The 14,162-nt window shown below is 45.5% G+C and overlaps 2 protein-coding genes across 2 annotated transcripts; both read left to right on the forward strand.

The window, feature by feature from the left end:
- The first annotated feature begins 792 nt into the window (after positions 1–792).
- LOC138955582 (uncharacterized) lies at positions 793–5,293 on the forward strand. The gene is made up of 2 exons (XM_070327161.1): positions 793–958; positions 1,311–5,293. The coding sequence occupies exon 2, from the start codon at positions 1,612–1,614 to the stop codon at positions 5,173–5,175; it is 3,564 nt and encodes a 1,187-aa protein (XP_070183262.1). The 5' UTR covers positions 793–958; positions 1,311–1,611; the 3' UTR covers positions 5,176–5,293.
- A 204-nt stretch (positions 5,294–5,497) lies between these two features.
- Positions 5,498–9,712, forward strand: LOC138955581 (uncharacterized). Its single transcript, XM_070327160.1, has 2 exons — positions 5,498–7,585; positions 9,548–9,712. The coding sequence occupies exons 1-2, from the start codon at positions 5,498–5,500 to the stop codon at positions 9,710–9,712; spliced, it is 2,253 nt and encodes a 750-aa protein (XP_070183261.1).
- The last annotated feature ends 4,450 nt before the right edge of the window (positions 9,713–14,162 follow it).

Here is a 14,162-nt window from a genome sequence, read left to right on the forward strand (position 1 = left end):
TTTTTACAATTTTCAGATTTTTAATGACCAAAGTCATTAATTAATTTTTAAGCCACCAAGCTGAAATGCAATACCGAAGTCCGGGCTTCGTCGAAGATTACTTGACCAAAATTTCAACCAATTTGGTTGAAAAATGAGGGCGTGACAGTGCCGCCTCAACTTTCACGAAAAGCCGGATATGACGTCATCAAAGACATTTATCAAAAAAATGAAAAAAACGTTCGGGGATTTCATACCCAGGAACTCTCATGTCAAATTTCATAAAGATCGGTCCAGTAGTTTAGTCTGAATCGCTCTACACACACACACGCACACACACACACACGCACACACGCACGCACACACGCACATACACCACGACCCTCGTTTCGATTCCCCCTCGATGTTAAAATATTTAGTCAAAACTTGACTAAATATAAAAAGGAAACTGGATCACACGGGTTCGCGATGGCTCAGGGGTAAGATATAAACCACGCAAAAATAAATTCTTTGAAAATTGCTCGCTCTTTACGGAGGGCACCTAGGATGTTCAAAAGCGGTGAGTGTGTAAATGAAAGGGTGTTTGTACTGTGTGTAAAAGACTGACAGTATCTGTGATGGTTTACAGGAGGCTCACTGTGGCTTTAAGTCAAGTTATTATTACAAGGTCTCAGTCCGTCTGTATATACGTCTGTCTGTCGCACTTTCAGCTGCGATGTTTGTCAGCCGATTTGACGGATATTTGGCATTCCAGTTAGTAATTTCGCTAATGACAAATGGATTTTTAACGGTTTCGGTTTCTGTTACTGTTCTGTCTCCGGGAGTTATTTTTACTTTCACTTTCACGGTTTTTTGTACCTTTTTGTGGATTGTTTGGGGTTTAAGACACTTTTGACGCACTTCCTGTGAAACGGCCGCCTCTCTTCACAGGGCCAAATCTCTGTTTGTTTTTGTCAGCAACCTGCTCAGTTCACATAAGGTTAGTTCATAATTGCTTGTATCATAAAGCAGAGTATATTTTCTCAATGCTCCATTAGTCTTGTAAGCAGTTTCTAGCGCGTTATTACCTAAATTGGTGATTTTGTTCGCAAGTGGTTATTTGTTCATTTTGATTTACGTCTCCGCCATGTACCAGGCACTGTATCCGGCTCTTTCAGTTTATTGTACTTGCGGTGGCGTAGTGGATAGCTCTTTTAGCGATTTCTTCTTGATAGTTCAGGAAATTGTGTTAAATGAATGTGAATTGTTGTTTATTCATTTTGGGTTATTTCAAACATAGAAATAAGTGTAAAACAAGTATTTAGTTCCCCCTTTGTTTGTTCTTTTTTCAGTTTTCACCTCATTACAGCACTATGACATGCAAGATGACGATGGCGTCGCATACCACTGCAAATAAAATGATCTAACCCAGATTATTCGGTGGCGTGTTTTGTATGATGTGCTTGGTGACACTATCTGCACTCTCATCCTGTTGAGAATAAAGGCAGAACAGTGAAAACTTATGCAACTGAGCCATCCGGCTGATGAGGGCATCGTGGACCCGAGACGACTACTACGTAGACGCCCCCACGCAGACATCCTGAGGGTGGAGCAGTCAACTACAGTTGCCCCAACTTGTAAGGACTACTCACCATGTCAGTCACAGAGAAGTCTCAACTGTCGGTCAAGCAACAGGACAAAGAACTGCCTGACGCTGGGTCGGCCAAGCAACCAAAGGAAGTATTGTCTAATACTGGTGGAAAGCCTCTCATCCAAGAAGTAAAAGAAGCTGATGGTGACAAAGATCAAGAAACTGTACGCATCAGATCCCTTACAGAGAAAGGCAAAGAACAATACGTAGAAACTAGAGACGCCTTGCTACAAAAAGTTAACCATCCCCGTGATAAGATTGATGAATTGTTAGATTCACAGGTTGTCAATAAAGAACACTTGTATGATGCTCTTAGAAAGTATGAATGTGAGTCACAAAACTATCTTGAGTTTTTGTCCAGGTTTCGTAGTGAAGAAAGTGTAGAGGACAAACAGCATTTTTTGTCGATGTACCATTTGCGTGTATCTCGATGTCAAACCGTTTTGAATGTTTTGAATGATCATGCACAGTCAGTGGCTAGCAGCAGGAAAACTGCATCTTCCTCTACTAGCTCGGCTACCCGCAGGCGTGCTAAGGCCGAAGCGGCTAGAGCAAAATTGTTGTTTGCCCAGAAGGAGCTGGAACTCCAAAAGAAGAAGGCCCTTCTTGAAGAAGAGAACAAGATCGCACAAGCAAGGAATGAACGTTTGAAACAGGAATGTGAGGCTGAACTGAGAGTTCTCTCTGATGAAAAAGAAGCTGCAGCAGCTGACGCTGAAGCCAACTTTCTGGAGGCTGCAGAGGAAAATAGTGCCGCCAGGTCACGCAGAAGCATCTCGCCAAACTCCAAGCTGAAGAGAACTCAAGAGTACGTACAGAATCTCCACACTTGGGAAACACGTCAGAATGACACAGATAATAAACCTGATGAGAAACGTCAGCCTGATACCACTTCCGTTCACCCGCGTTTCAACCTCTCAGCTCAAGCCAAAGCGTTCGACCCGCATTTAAACCACCATGCCGCACCGAAGACATCAGCTGATGCAAGTGACCTCTCCAGATTCCTGCTGAAGAAAGAACTGATGCTATCGCGACTCACCCCCTTCAATGAAAAACCCGAGTCCTTTGCAGTGTGGCAAAACAGTTTCCGAGCGATCATGCTAGACCTGGATGCGACTCCACAAGAGGAGCTAGACCTTCTGGTCAAGTACCTTGGGCCAGAAACCAGCAGGTATGCCTTAAGCCTTCGAGCATCCAACGCTGCCAACCCCGAGCGAGGGCTTCGGACTCTTTGGGAGCGGCTAGAGGAGAGATATGGAGCCCCAGAAATTGTAGAGGCGTGCTTGAAAGCAAGGTTGCAGCAATTTCCACAACTCACGTACAAAGACGGGAAGAAGCTTTACGAGCTGTGCGACCTGCTAGACGAAATACAAAGCGCTCTTGAGAACCCAGCATTATCTCCCCTCTTTGCGATTTACAACTCGTCTACAGGAGTGAATGCGGTCATGAACAAACTTCCACGCGGCATCCAGCAAAGGTGGATTACTCAAGCCTTCAAGTACAAGACAGTACACAGTGTGCCATTCCCACCATTCTCCTACTTGGTGGATTTCGTGCGTACGCAAAGCAAAATTCTGAACGATCCTGCGTTCAACTTTCAGTCTGAGCCAGTCAAGCCGCACGAACAAAGGAACCCAAGGAATCAGCAAGCATTCGCCAGGAAAACGGACATTGACCAGAACGAAAACAAGCCCGAAGACAAGCCCCACGAGCCACCAGATAAGTGTCCCATTCACAAATCTCAGCACACCTTGGCGACCTGCAACGCTTTCAAAGCAAAATCGTGGAACGATCGTGTTGCACTTCTGAAGGAAAAGAAGATCTGTTACAAGTGCCTTTCTTCTACGAAACATATTGCCAAGAAATGTCCTGCCACCGTGAGCTGCGAAGAATGCAACAAGCCTGATCATTGTACTGCCATGCACCGTGGGGAGCGAAGGGAGTCACAAGCGCCATCAGATCATGGCGGGGAGGGTCGACGAGATAATAATGTAGAAAACAAATGCACAACCCTCTGCGATAGTATCAACGCCAATCGCTCCTGCGGCAAAATAGTGCAAGTAAGGATTTACTCAGCTGAGGCATCTACTAGGCCTACCACAGTCTACGCTGTAATTGATGACCAGAGTAACCGTTCTCTGGCTTCTCCTGCTCTCTTGGATCGTCTGGGTGTAGACCCTGAAGAGTATTCGTACACACTCACAAGCTGTTCTGGTACATACCCCATGACCGGGCGACGTGGACAAAACCTGACGGTGCAATCCCTCGACGGACAGACCACTTTGAAGTTACCTACGGTCATTGAGTGCGACAATATTCCGGACAATAGGTCTGAAATCCCCACAGATGATGTGGCTAAATGCCATTCCCACCTTCATTCAATTGTCGGTCAGATTCCTCCTCTTCGCAGTGATGTGCCTATAAGTCTGCTCATAGGACGTGACTTACCAGAGGCCCATCATGTCTTGGACCAGGTGACAGGTCCACCAATGTCCCCTTTTGCCCAGCGCCTACCCCTTGGCTGGGTCATAGTGGGCGATGTGTGCTTAGATGGTATCCACAAGCCATCCTCAGTCAGGGTCATCAAAACCCACGTTTCGCATGGATCAAGAGAATCACTGTTCGAGCCATGCCAGAACAACCTCAAAATCGCGGAAGCCGACCAGCTCGGCACCAAAGTCTTCGAGAGAACAAAGGATGATGAGATTGCTGGCACATCCGTGGAAGATCGCAAGTTCCTAGATGTGATGGACTCGTCTTTTAGGAAGAATGATCAAGGCAGATGGTCTGCTCCCCTGCCTTTCAGAAACTCGGAACCCATCAAGTTCAACAACAGACGACAAGCAGTTCACCGTGCCAAGACGCTTCATGCTTCCATGAAGAAAGATCTCACAAAGAGAGAACACATGTTCGAGTTCATGAAGAAAATCTTTGAAACAGGCTCAGCAGAGAAAGCACCACCGCTTGAGGGTGACAGTAGATGTTGGTATCTCCCCTTCTTTGGCGTCTACCACCCGAAGAAGCCGGACAAGATACGTGGCGTCTTTGATTCGTCTGCTGTCTATGAAGGTCACTCCTTGAACAGCATGCTCCTTTCAGGACCAGACTTGACGAACAACCTCATTGGCATCCTACTGAGGTTCAGACGCGACTCCTGCGCAGTTTCGGTAGACATCGAGCAGATGTTTTATCAATTTTTTGTAGACAAAAACCACAGAGACTACCTACGTTTCTTTTGGTACGAGGACAATGACTTCCATAAGCCTCTGACAGAATTCCGCATGTGCGTGCACGTGTTTGGAAACAGTCCGTCTCCAGCGGTTGCCAGCTACGGTCTCCGGAAAACGGTGGCCTCCAGTGCCAAGGATGTGAAAGACTTTGTCGGGTCCGACTTCTACGTCGACGACGGCGTCACATCGCTACCAGAGAGTGAAAGAGTTGTGTCTCTGATAAAGCGCACCCAGACTGAACTCAAGGAGAAAGGAAGGATCAGACTTCACAAGGTTGCTTCAAATGACATTGAAGTGCTAAAGCCTTTCCAGCTGAAGACCTTTGCACAGAACTGAAGTCTATGGATTTATCAGACTCCTCACAACTTCCACAACACAGCTGCCTTGGTATCCCGTGGAATCTGAAAAATGACACTCTTTCTGTCGCCCTGGACTTCGAAGACACTGCTGACACCCGGAGAGGCATCCTGTCTACATTGGGGAGGATGTACGATCCTATCGGGTTCATGGCTCCGGCAACCATTGCAGGGAAGATCATTCTACGAGAACTCTGTCCTGATGGTCGAGCTTGGGACGAACCTCTGTCTGAAGCTCAGATGGAAAATGGAAGCTGTGGAAACGTTCTCTGGAGACCCTCCAGGGAGTCGATATCCCTCGTATGTACCTACCTGCGTCACTGACCCAGTCGTCGGATGTCGAGTTCCATGTGTTCTGCGACTCTTCAGAGAAGGCCATCGCGTCTGTAGCATACGTGAAGGCCACAGATAGTCAAAACTCCCCCATTGGCTTCGTTATGGGGAAGGCAAAGGTGGCTCCTCAAAGTGGACACACCATACCACGCTTGGAACTTTGCAGTGCTGTTCTCGCTACAGAACTCTGGCAGCTGATTTCCAAGCATCTAGTTGTGGATCTGAAGAAAGTCTCCTTCTACACTGACAGTAAGGTAGTGCTTGGCTACATAAACAATGAGACCAGACGCTTCTACACATACGTGAGCAATCGTGTCGAACGCATCCGGCATGTGTCAGAGCCAAGCCAGTGGCACTTCGTGCCTTCAGAGAGCAACCCTGCTGACGTTGCTACCAGATGTGCCTTGGAAGACTTCAATGGGAATGAAGAAGCTTGGTTACGAGGACCAGCAGATTTCCTCCAGAATCAGAAGCCTCTTGCAGCCCCTGCAGTCATCTTTCCCATGGTCGTTCCTGATGAAGATTGTGAGGTCAGGCCTGTGGTGCGTAGAACGGAGGTCAAAGATGTACACCCACCTCTGTCAAGCCGCTTCGAGAAGTTCTCAAGCTGGAACGCCCTGGTTAGCTCACTCACCATGCTCCGACACTTGTGCCAGAGTTTCCATTCCCCCACAGACTGCTGTAAAGGCTGGCACCAGTGCTCTCGCTATCATCACCATGTTGCTTTGATAGCTACAGAGACCTTTATCATCAAGACTGTCCAACATGAAACCTTCGCTGCAGAGATTCAGTGTCTCCGCAAGGGTTCTGCCCTGCCCAAAACCAGCCCTGTCGCTTCCCTCTCACCTGTCCTGGATGAGGAAGGTCTGCTCCGTGTCGGAGGGAGGCTGGATAGAGCAAAAGACACAGTAGGGCTTCAGAGTGCTCACCCAGTAATCCTACCCAGGAAACATCATGTGTCAAACCTGCTTGTTCAGCATTACCACAAGAAAGTCAAGCATCAAGGACGTCATTTCACCGAAGGAGCACTTCGCTCAAATGGTTTCTGGATTGTAGGAGCCAAACGTCTCGTCGCCTCGGTTATTCACCAGTGCTTTCAGTGCCGACGTCTCCGAGGAAAGCCAGCTCATCAGCACATGGCCTCGCTCCCTGCTGATAGAGTCACCCCATCCGGTCCATTCTCTCATGTTGGTGTGGACGTCTTTGGGCCGTGGTCCATCGTAGCTAGAAAGACTAGAGGAGGTTTGGCAAGCGCAAAACGGTGGGCAGTCGTTTTCGTGTGCATGGCCATTCGGGCAATCCACATCGAGGTCATTGAAGACATGAGCAGCTCATCCTTTGTTAATGCCCTCAGACGATTCATTGCCTTGCGAGGACCGGTGACAGAGCTACGGTCAGACCGTGGAACAAACTTTGTAGGTGCTGCAGGCGAACTTGGGATAAACTCTGAGTTTGTTGAAGATGTGAACAAACACCTGACACAGTCACGAATCACATGGAAGTTTAATCCACCCCACGCTTCTCATATGGGTGGTTCTTGGGAACGCATGATTGGAACTGTGCGGAGAATCCTTGACTCAATGCTGCAAGATCAGAGGCGGAAAGCTCTGACCCATGAAATTCTGTGCACCCTGATGGCTGAGGTGTGTGCAATTGTCAATGCCAGACCAATCACTCCCATCTCTCATGACCCTGATTCCCCTTTTGTCCTTACCCCATCCATGTTGCTGAACCTGAAATGTGAACGAGATCAAGTCCCTCTTGACTCCGTTGACATCAAGGACATCTACAAGAGTCAGTGGAGGCACGTGCAACATCTCTCAAACGTGTTCTGGAAACGCTGGAAGGAAGAGTATTTGCAATCATTGCAACAGAGAAGGAAATGGCAAAACGTGCAAATGAACGTGGAGGAGGGCAGTCTTGTTCTTCTTCAGGACCCAGGGACCCACAGGAATGACTGGCCCATTGGCGTAGTTGTGCGCACTTTCCCCAGCGATGACTCTTTGGTTCGCTCTGTTGAGATTCGGGTGATGAAAGATAAGAAGCCTGTGACTTATGTCAGACCCATCACACAACTTGTGCCTGTGTAGACTGTGAAAGGACACTAACTGGATAATGACGGACCATTCGTTTTGTGCATTGCCTCTTGGCAAACCCGGCTGTTTATGGTCGTACCCATGAGCCTATTATGTCATGCCCCCTGGTGTGAACTATGAATGTGTACGATTCATAAGCAACATGCATGTATCGGTGTAAAGCTCATTGATGTTATTTTCATGTTAGCTCCTTTAGGTTCTAGGTTAGTTTTTTTGCTTTTCCTCGTTAACCTTGGCTTCGCGTTTGCCTAAGATATTTTTTAATTTGCTTCGAACGTTTGTTGTGAGTTAATATAGTGATATTGTAACCCAATATCAGACGGGGAGTGTTCTGTCTCCGGGAGTTATTTTTACTTTCACTTTCACGGTTTTTTGTACCTTTTTGTGGATTGTTTGGGGTTTAAGACACTTTTGACGCACTTCCTGTGAAACGGCCGCCTCTCTTCACAGGGCCAAATCTCTGTCTGTTTTTTGTCAGCAACCTGCTCAGTTCACATAAGGTTAGTTTATAATTGCTTGTATTATAAAGCAGAGTATATTTTCTCAATGCTCCATTAGTCTTGTAAGCAGTTTCTAGCGCGTTATTACCTAAATTGGTGATTTTGTTCGCAAGTGGTTATTTGTTCATTTTGATTTACGTCTCCGCCATGTACCAGGCACTGTATCCGGCTCTTTCAGTTTATTGTACTTGCGGTGGCGTAGTGGATAGCTCTTTTAGCGATTTCTTCTTGATAGTTCAGGAAATTGTGTTAAATGAATGTGAATTGTTGTTTATTCATTTTGGGTTATTTCAAACATAGAAATAAGTGTAAAACAAGTATTTAGTTCCCCCTTTGTTTGTTCTTTTTTCAGTTTTCACCTCATTACAGCACTATGACATGCAAGATGACGATGGCGTCGCATACCACTGCAAATAAAATGATCTAACCCAGATTATTCGGTGGCGTGTTTTGTATGATGTGCTTGGTGACACTATCTGCACTCTCATCCTGTTGAGAATAAAGGCAGAACAGTTACCGTGCAGCGTAACAACCAACCCTGCACCACCCTATGACTTCATAATTTGGAGTCATTTATGGTCTGACTCCGTCTTTTAATTGCTTATCTGACACCAAACATTATAACCCTGAATTAACTTACTTTTACTTTATTTTATTGAAATAGTCTGCGGTAAAGGCGAAAAACAGAGCGCCCAGTATTTACTTTTACGCCTGAAAAATATGTTTTCCTTGTGTAGACTCACACCGTATAGAGTAGGCTAAGGCAAAATCGGTCAAGATTCACTTCCGGGAGCACGCACGGGCAGACGCTTGGTAAGTTTTTTCCTGTTTTCTCAAAGTAAACCCCGTTTTACACCCTGTGCTGCACCCGAGCGTTTGTAGACAGATGTCAGGTAACGTCTGCTATAATTTTATGATGGCTGATGCTGTATTTGTGGCAAAAACTTGCAATAAAATCGTCAGTCGGGAGCTAAAGTCCGGATGCGGACCAGATTTGGATGGCTACGGTCAAGATTGTTTACTTTTTAGGACCATTTTCGTCTGTTTTCTCGTTATATTTTGCACTCTGGCATATTCACGCATTAAACCCACCGCTCTTCTCACTTTTTGCATCAATAGAAAATCTATGTCCGCTTTAGATCTCCGTACTTGGGCATCAGCATTCACTTTATTCATTGAAGGCTAAAGTCCATCTCATTTCAGCCCAGAACAGCTAAAGGGCTAAAGTCCAGAACAAAAAGATAAAGAAGTCTTTGTGTTTGATTTATGCGTGCTATAAGCCCAGTTTGATTGGTGTGCAATGTATGACATACTCTTGAGAAAACACAGCAATGTTTTTGCATTGTAGGGGATGGGATTCAGCCCTTTCATTTGTCTGGATAGTTCAAATGTTTAACATTGTGCGAGGTTTTGCTTTTTGCAGATGGCTGATTTATCAGTACTTACTTTAGACAGCTTCCTCGACTGTTCCGAGGAAGTTGTGCCAGGAACGGTCGAGGAAGCTGTCAGTGTGCCGGCGGAGACTGACCAGACTGACCAGGAGCCGGAGAGAACCGAAACATACATCCATCCCAGGGTTCGACACTAGCGGGGGCGGGGGGCGGAACGCCCCAGAGTTTTGTGTTCCGCCCCAAACATTGCTGAAGCTTGGGGCCCACTCCGCCCCAGGATAAATTCCAACAATGACAAACCAAAAATTCTAATGCCAGCAGAGCCAATCACTAAAAATCGCCAGTCAAAGTCGTCACTGAAATTTGCGTTACGATCAATGCCGCAGTCAAGACAAAAACACATTCAAATCGTCGAAGGACAATGTCGTAAGGGAAATAACTCCCAGATTGCGCTCTTTAGCGTGAGAGATAAGTATCGCCTTCAAATGCCAAACGCAAAATGTGGCGACACATCCCTGGTGTAAAAAGACATGGAAATGAAGATGAAGAACAGGGTGGAGAGAAACGAAAAAAGGAGACCGATGCAGCCAAAAGCGCGAAGCGCTGTCGTAATTTCAATGTCAAATGGTTGAAAGAATTTCCCTGGCTTCAGTACGATGAAGAAAAACAGACAATGCATTGCCGCACGTGAATACTGAGAGTGGGCCCCAGATTTTTTTTTCCGCCCCAGCAATTTCCATTTCTGGGGCCAGTGTGGCCCCAGGCCAAATAAGTTAGTGTCGACCCCTGCACCCCACACAAGGCGCATTTGTGTGGGGGCTGTGGGCGTCAGTACAAAACTGCCAGCAACCTTCACAAGCACGCCAAGATGGCACATGGGTCTGGGGATGGGCCAACGTTTGAATGTGAACAGTGTGGAAAAGGCTACATGGAACGTGTGTACTTCGAGGCGCACAAGAAAATTGCACCCCATACATGCCCAACACCAACATGTGGGAAAACATTCAAGAACATGGTGTGCTTGAAACAACACATGAAAGTCTGTGGTGTCAAGGAACCACCATCATTCCAGTGCACGGATTGTGCTAAAACCTTCCCCCGCAAGACTTACTTGACACAGCATATGAACAGTCATAATGACCTGCCTCAGCACCGCTGCCTCACCTGCCTCAAAAGATTTAAAGGCACAGTAAGCCTCCCGTAAACCATCACAGAGCTCCCCGAGCGTCTACATATAGTACAAGCATACTGCCATTTGAACGCTCACCGAACGGGAACATCCTGGCTGCTTTCTGTCGAGCGTGAGAAATTTTCAAAGAATTTATTTTCGTGGACTTGGCCTCAACAGCAATGGCGCCTCGTTTTGGTGCTGGACGGCTGTTATGAATACCGGAATTCACGCCCGGACAGTAAGCCTCCCCTAAACCATCACAGATACTGTCAGGCTTTTACACACAGTACAAACACCCTTCCATTTGAACGCTCACCAAACGGGAACATCCTAGGTGCCCTACGTAAAGAGCGAGCAATTTTTAAAGAATTAATTTTGCAGATTGTCTCGAACACTTTTTGGACCCATCCTGAACTCAGGTCAAACATGAGTTACTTCCCTTCGGGTCTCATTCTATCGATGCAAACTGGCGATAGCCGTGAATCGATGATTATCAAAATGTTTTTGGACCGTGGTGCGTTTTTGCGCTAGACCTAACTTTTAAAATCTAAATAATAAATTGACAGCTTGTTACACAAACATTCTTTAATCATAAAATAATTCTTTTTTCATCAAGACAAGATGAGTACAATTCGAAGTTGTGAAAGTTTGAAAAAAGAAAAGCCCGGAAGCAGGGTCACGCAAGGGTCGTAGCAGACGACGCCGGTTTATCAGTGCATATCGCCGTTCCTCTCAACAGTCAAAAGCCATCGCTAGAGTTCTTGTGAACCACAGCCGTTTGTTTCGTGCATAAAAACGTGCTATTGTAAATAGTCGCATTCAAATAACTAACTGACGACTACATTGTGAAAAAGGGAAACTGGATCACACGGGTTCACGATGGCTCAGGGGTAAGATAAACCACGCAAAAATAAATTCTTTGAAAATTGTTCGCTCTTCACGGAGGATGTTCTCAATCGGTGAGTGTTTAAATGAAAGGGTGTTTGTACTGTGTGTAAAAGCCTGACCGTATCTGTGATGGTTTACGGGAGGCTCACTGTGCCTTTAAACACCAGTCGTCTCTTCACAGGCACTCAAAGAAATGTAAAAAATGAGCTAGCGGTGACTTCACTGGCAAAGGTGGACAGCACTTTCATGGTCCCATGAACAAAAATAATTTGTTGATGGATTATTTTTTGTTTATTTTTGACATTTTGTCTCCTTTTTGAAGTAACTCAATAAGTTACAAACAGAATAAATGTTTGTTACCGTTATTGTTATTGTATTTTTGTGTCTGTTTTTAAGTCACAAACAGAAAAATAACATTTTCGTTGCAGTTATTATTCTCACGACAAGAGCCGTGAGTATATGCGATTGATTTCTAGGCGTAACTTGATACGCCAATACAGCGTGACATGCACTCCCTCAAAGCACATGTATGCTCACAGGCCTCGACAACAAGAAGGGTGAAGGGGAGGGGGTGGGGTGCTTCTGGGTTTAGTATACCTGAAGGTGTGACACACGGAATGTTTAGTCAGTCTCCTCACCCCCGGAAGTTGTTCACGTAATCGTCACATCTCAATGCAATGCGCATGCGTTTACAACTCCCGGGGGTGAGGAGACTGACTAAACATTCCGTGCGTCACACCTTCAGGTATACTAAAACCAGAAGCACCCCACCCCCTCCGCCCTCCACCCTTCTTGTTGTCGAGGCCTGTGAGCATACATAAATGCGCTTTATAAATGCTATTAATTCTTCTTCTTTTTCTTCTTCTTCTTCTTCTTCTTCTTCTTCTTCTTCTTCTTCTTCTTCTTCTTCTTCTTCTTCTTCTTCTTCTTATGATTATATTAGTAGTAGTAGTATTACTACAATGCAAAGACATTGCTGTGTTTTCTCAAGAGTATGTCATACATTGCACATCAATCAAACTGGGCTTATAGCATGCATAAATCAAACACAAAGACGTCTTTCTCTTTTTGTTCTGGACTTTAGCCCTTTAGCTGTTCTGGGCTGAAATGAGATGGACTTTAGCCTTCAATACATAGTGCAATGAATAAAGTGAATGCTGATGCCCAAGTACGGAGATCTAAAGCAGACATAGATTTTCTATTGATGCAAAAAGCGAGAAGAGTGTTGGGTTTAATGCGTGAATATGCCAGAGTGCAAAATATAACGAGAAAACAGACGAAAATGGTCCTAAAAAGTAAACAATCTTGACCGTAGCCATCCAAATCTGGTCCGCATCCGGACTTTAGCTCCCGACTGACGGTTTCATTGCAAGTTTTTGCCACAAATACCGTCATCAGCCATTATAAAATTATAGCAGACGTTACCTGACATCTGTCTACAAACGCTCGGGTGCAGCACAGGGTGTAAAACGGGGTTTACTTTGAGAAAACAGGAAAAAAACTTACCAAGCGTCTGCCCGTGCGTGCTCCCGGAAGTGAATCTTGACCGATTTTGCCTTAGCCTACTCTATACGGTGTGAGACTTGCGTACATTTTCAAATTCAAGATCTTTCTTATTTTGTTTGAATTTCTTTTGATTTTCTATCCCCAAACAGACTTCCTCGGCTAATTCTCACTGGAGTTATCTCCTCCATTACAACTCACTCCCTTTCAACCCCGATCTATTCTATTTCAAAAAGTGAAACAGGCTTCTGACAAGAACTTGCTTATTTGTTGTTGTTGTTCTTGCATAGTTCTATTTGTTTGTTTACTAGTTTGTTCGTGTGTTCGCTTGTTAGTTTGTATATGTGGTATGTTTTTTTTTTTGTTTTTGAAAGCTACATGTTTGCATTTTTTAAGCTACGTAACATATACATGTAGTAGTGGTAAAACCCAGAGAGCCACAGAGAAAGAACACAGCCAGACGTGTCTTCTGCATCTGTGAACGGGAGATCGAGAGAGAGACAGAGACGGAGACAGAGACAGAAACAGAGGCAGAGACAAAGACAGAGAGACAGATAAAGAGAGAGAGAAATCGGATCCGTTGTATACTGTTCAAAAAAAGAAACGCATAGCTTGTAATATTTGGTTAATTTAGTTATATGGCTACAAGGATATCCACCAAACTGCAGAAAATGTTTATCTGGTCGTCGACCTTTCGTCCATTGCCACAAGTGAGCTCTGCACGTGACGCATGCGTTATCAGTGGCTACAATGTCAAAATTGCTCATTTGGCATGACCACTCGTCATGCTTCAGTGTAATCTCGTGAAACTCGGGGAATATTGAGCTCTCACCATGTCTTCCAAAACCCATAAAAGCGGATTGTTCGCCACAAAGAAATCAGACGACAATTCAGCGACGAAAGATGGCCCGATTGAGCAGAGAAGACCGCCAAATTGCATTGGGTCGTTTACAAGCAGGCCAAAGTCAAAGTGCAATCGCCAGGCACTTCCACGTGTCCCAGAGCACCATCAGTAGACTGTGGGTCAGGTTTCAAGCCACTGGCTCCGTTGCTGACTTGCCACGAGCGGGAAGACCAAGGGCGAC

Source organism: Littorina saxatilis, unplaced genomic scaffold, assembly GCF_037325665.1.
Source record: "Littorina saxatilis isolate snail1 unplaced genomic scaffold, US_GU_Lsax_2.0 scaffold_2086, whole genome shotgun sequence".
NCBI classification, from domain to species: domain Eukaryota; kingdom Metazoa; phylum Mollusca; class Gastropoda; order Littorinimorpha; family Littorinidae; genus Littorina; species Littorina saxatilis.

What these genes read in the sequence shown, in the direction of transcription:
- LOC138955582 (XM_070327161.1), top strand. Translation starts at nt 1,612, where the DNA reads ATGTCAGTCACAGAGAAGTCTCAACTGTCGGTCAAGCAACAGGACAAA.
- LOC138955581 (XM_070327160.1), top strand. Translation starts at nt 5,498, where the DNA reads ATGTACCTACCTGCGTCACTGACCCAGTCGTCGGATGTCGAGTTCCAT. An exon ending in ATAAGAAGCCTGTGACTTAT is followed by an intron (nt 7,586 to 9,547) that starts GTCAGACCCATC and finishes TGCTTTTTGCAG; the next exon opens with ATGGCTGATTTATCAGTACT.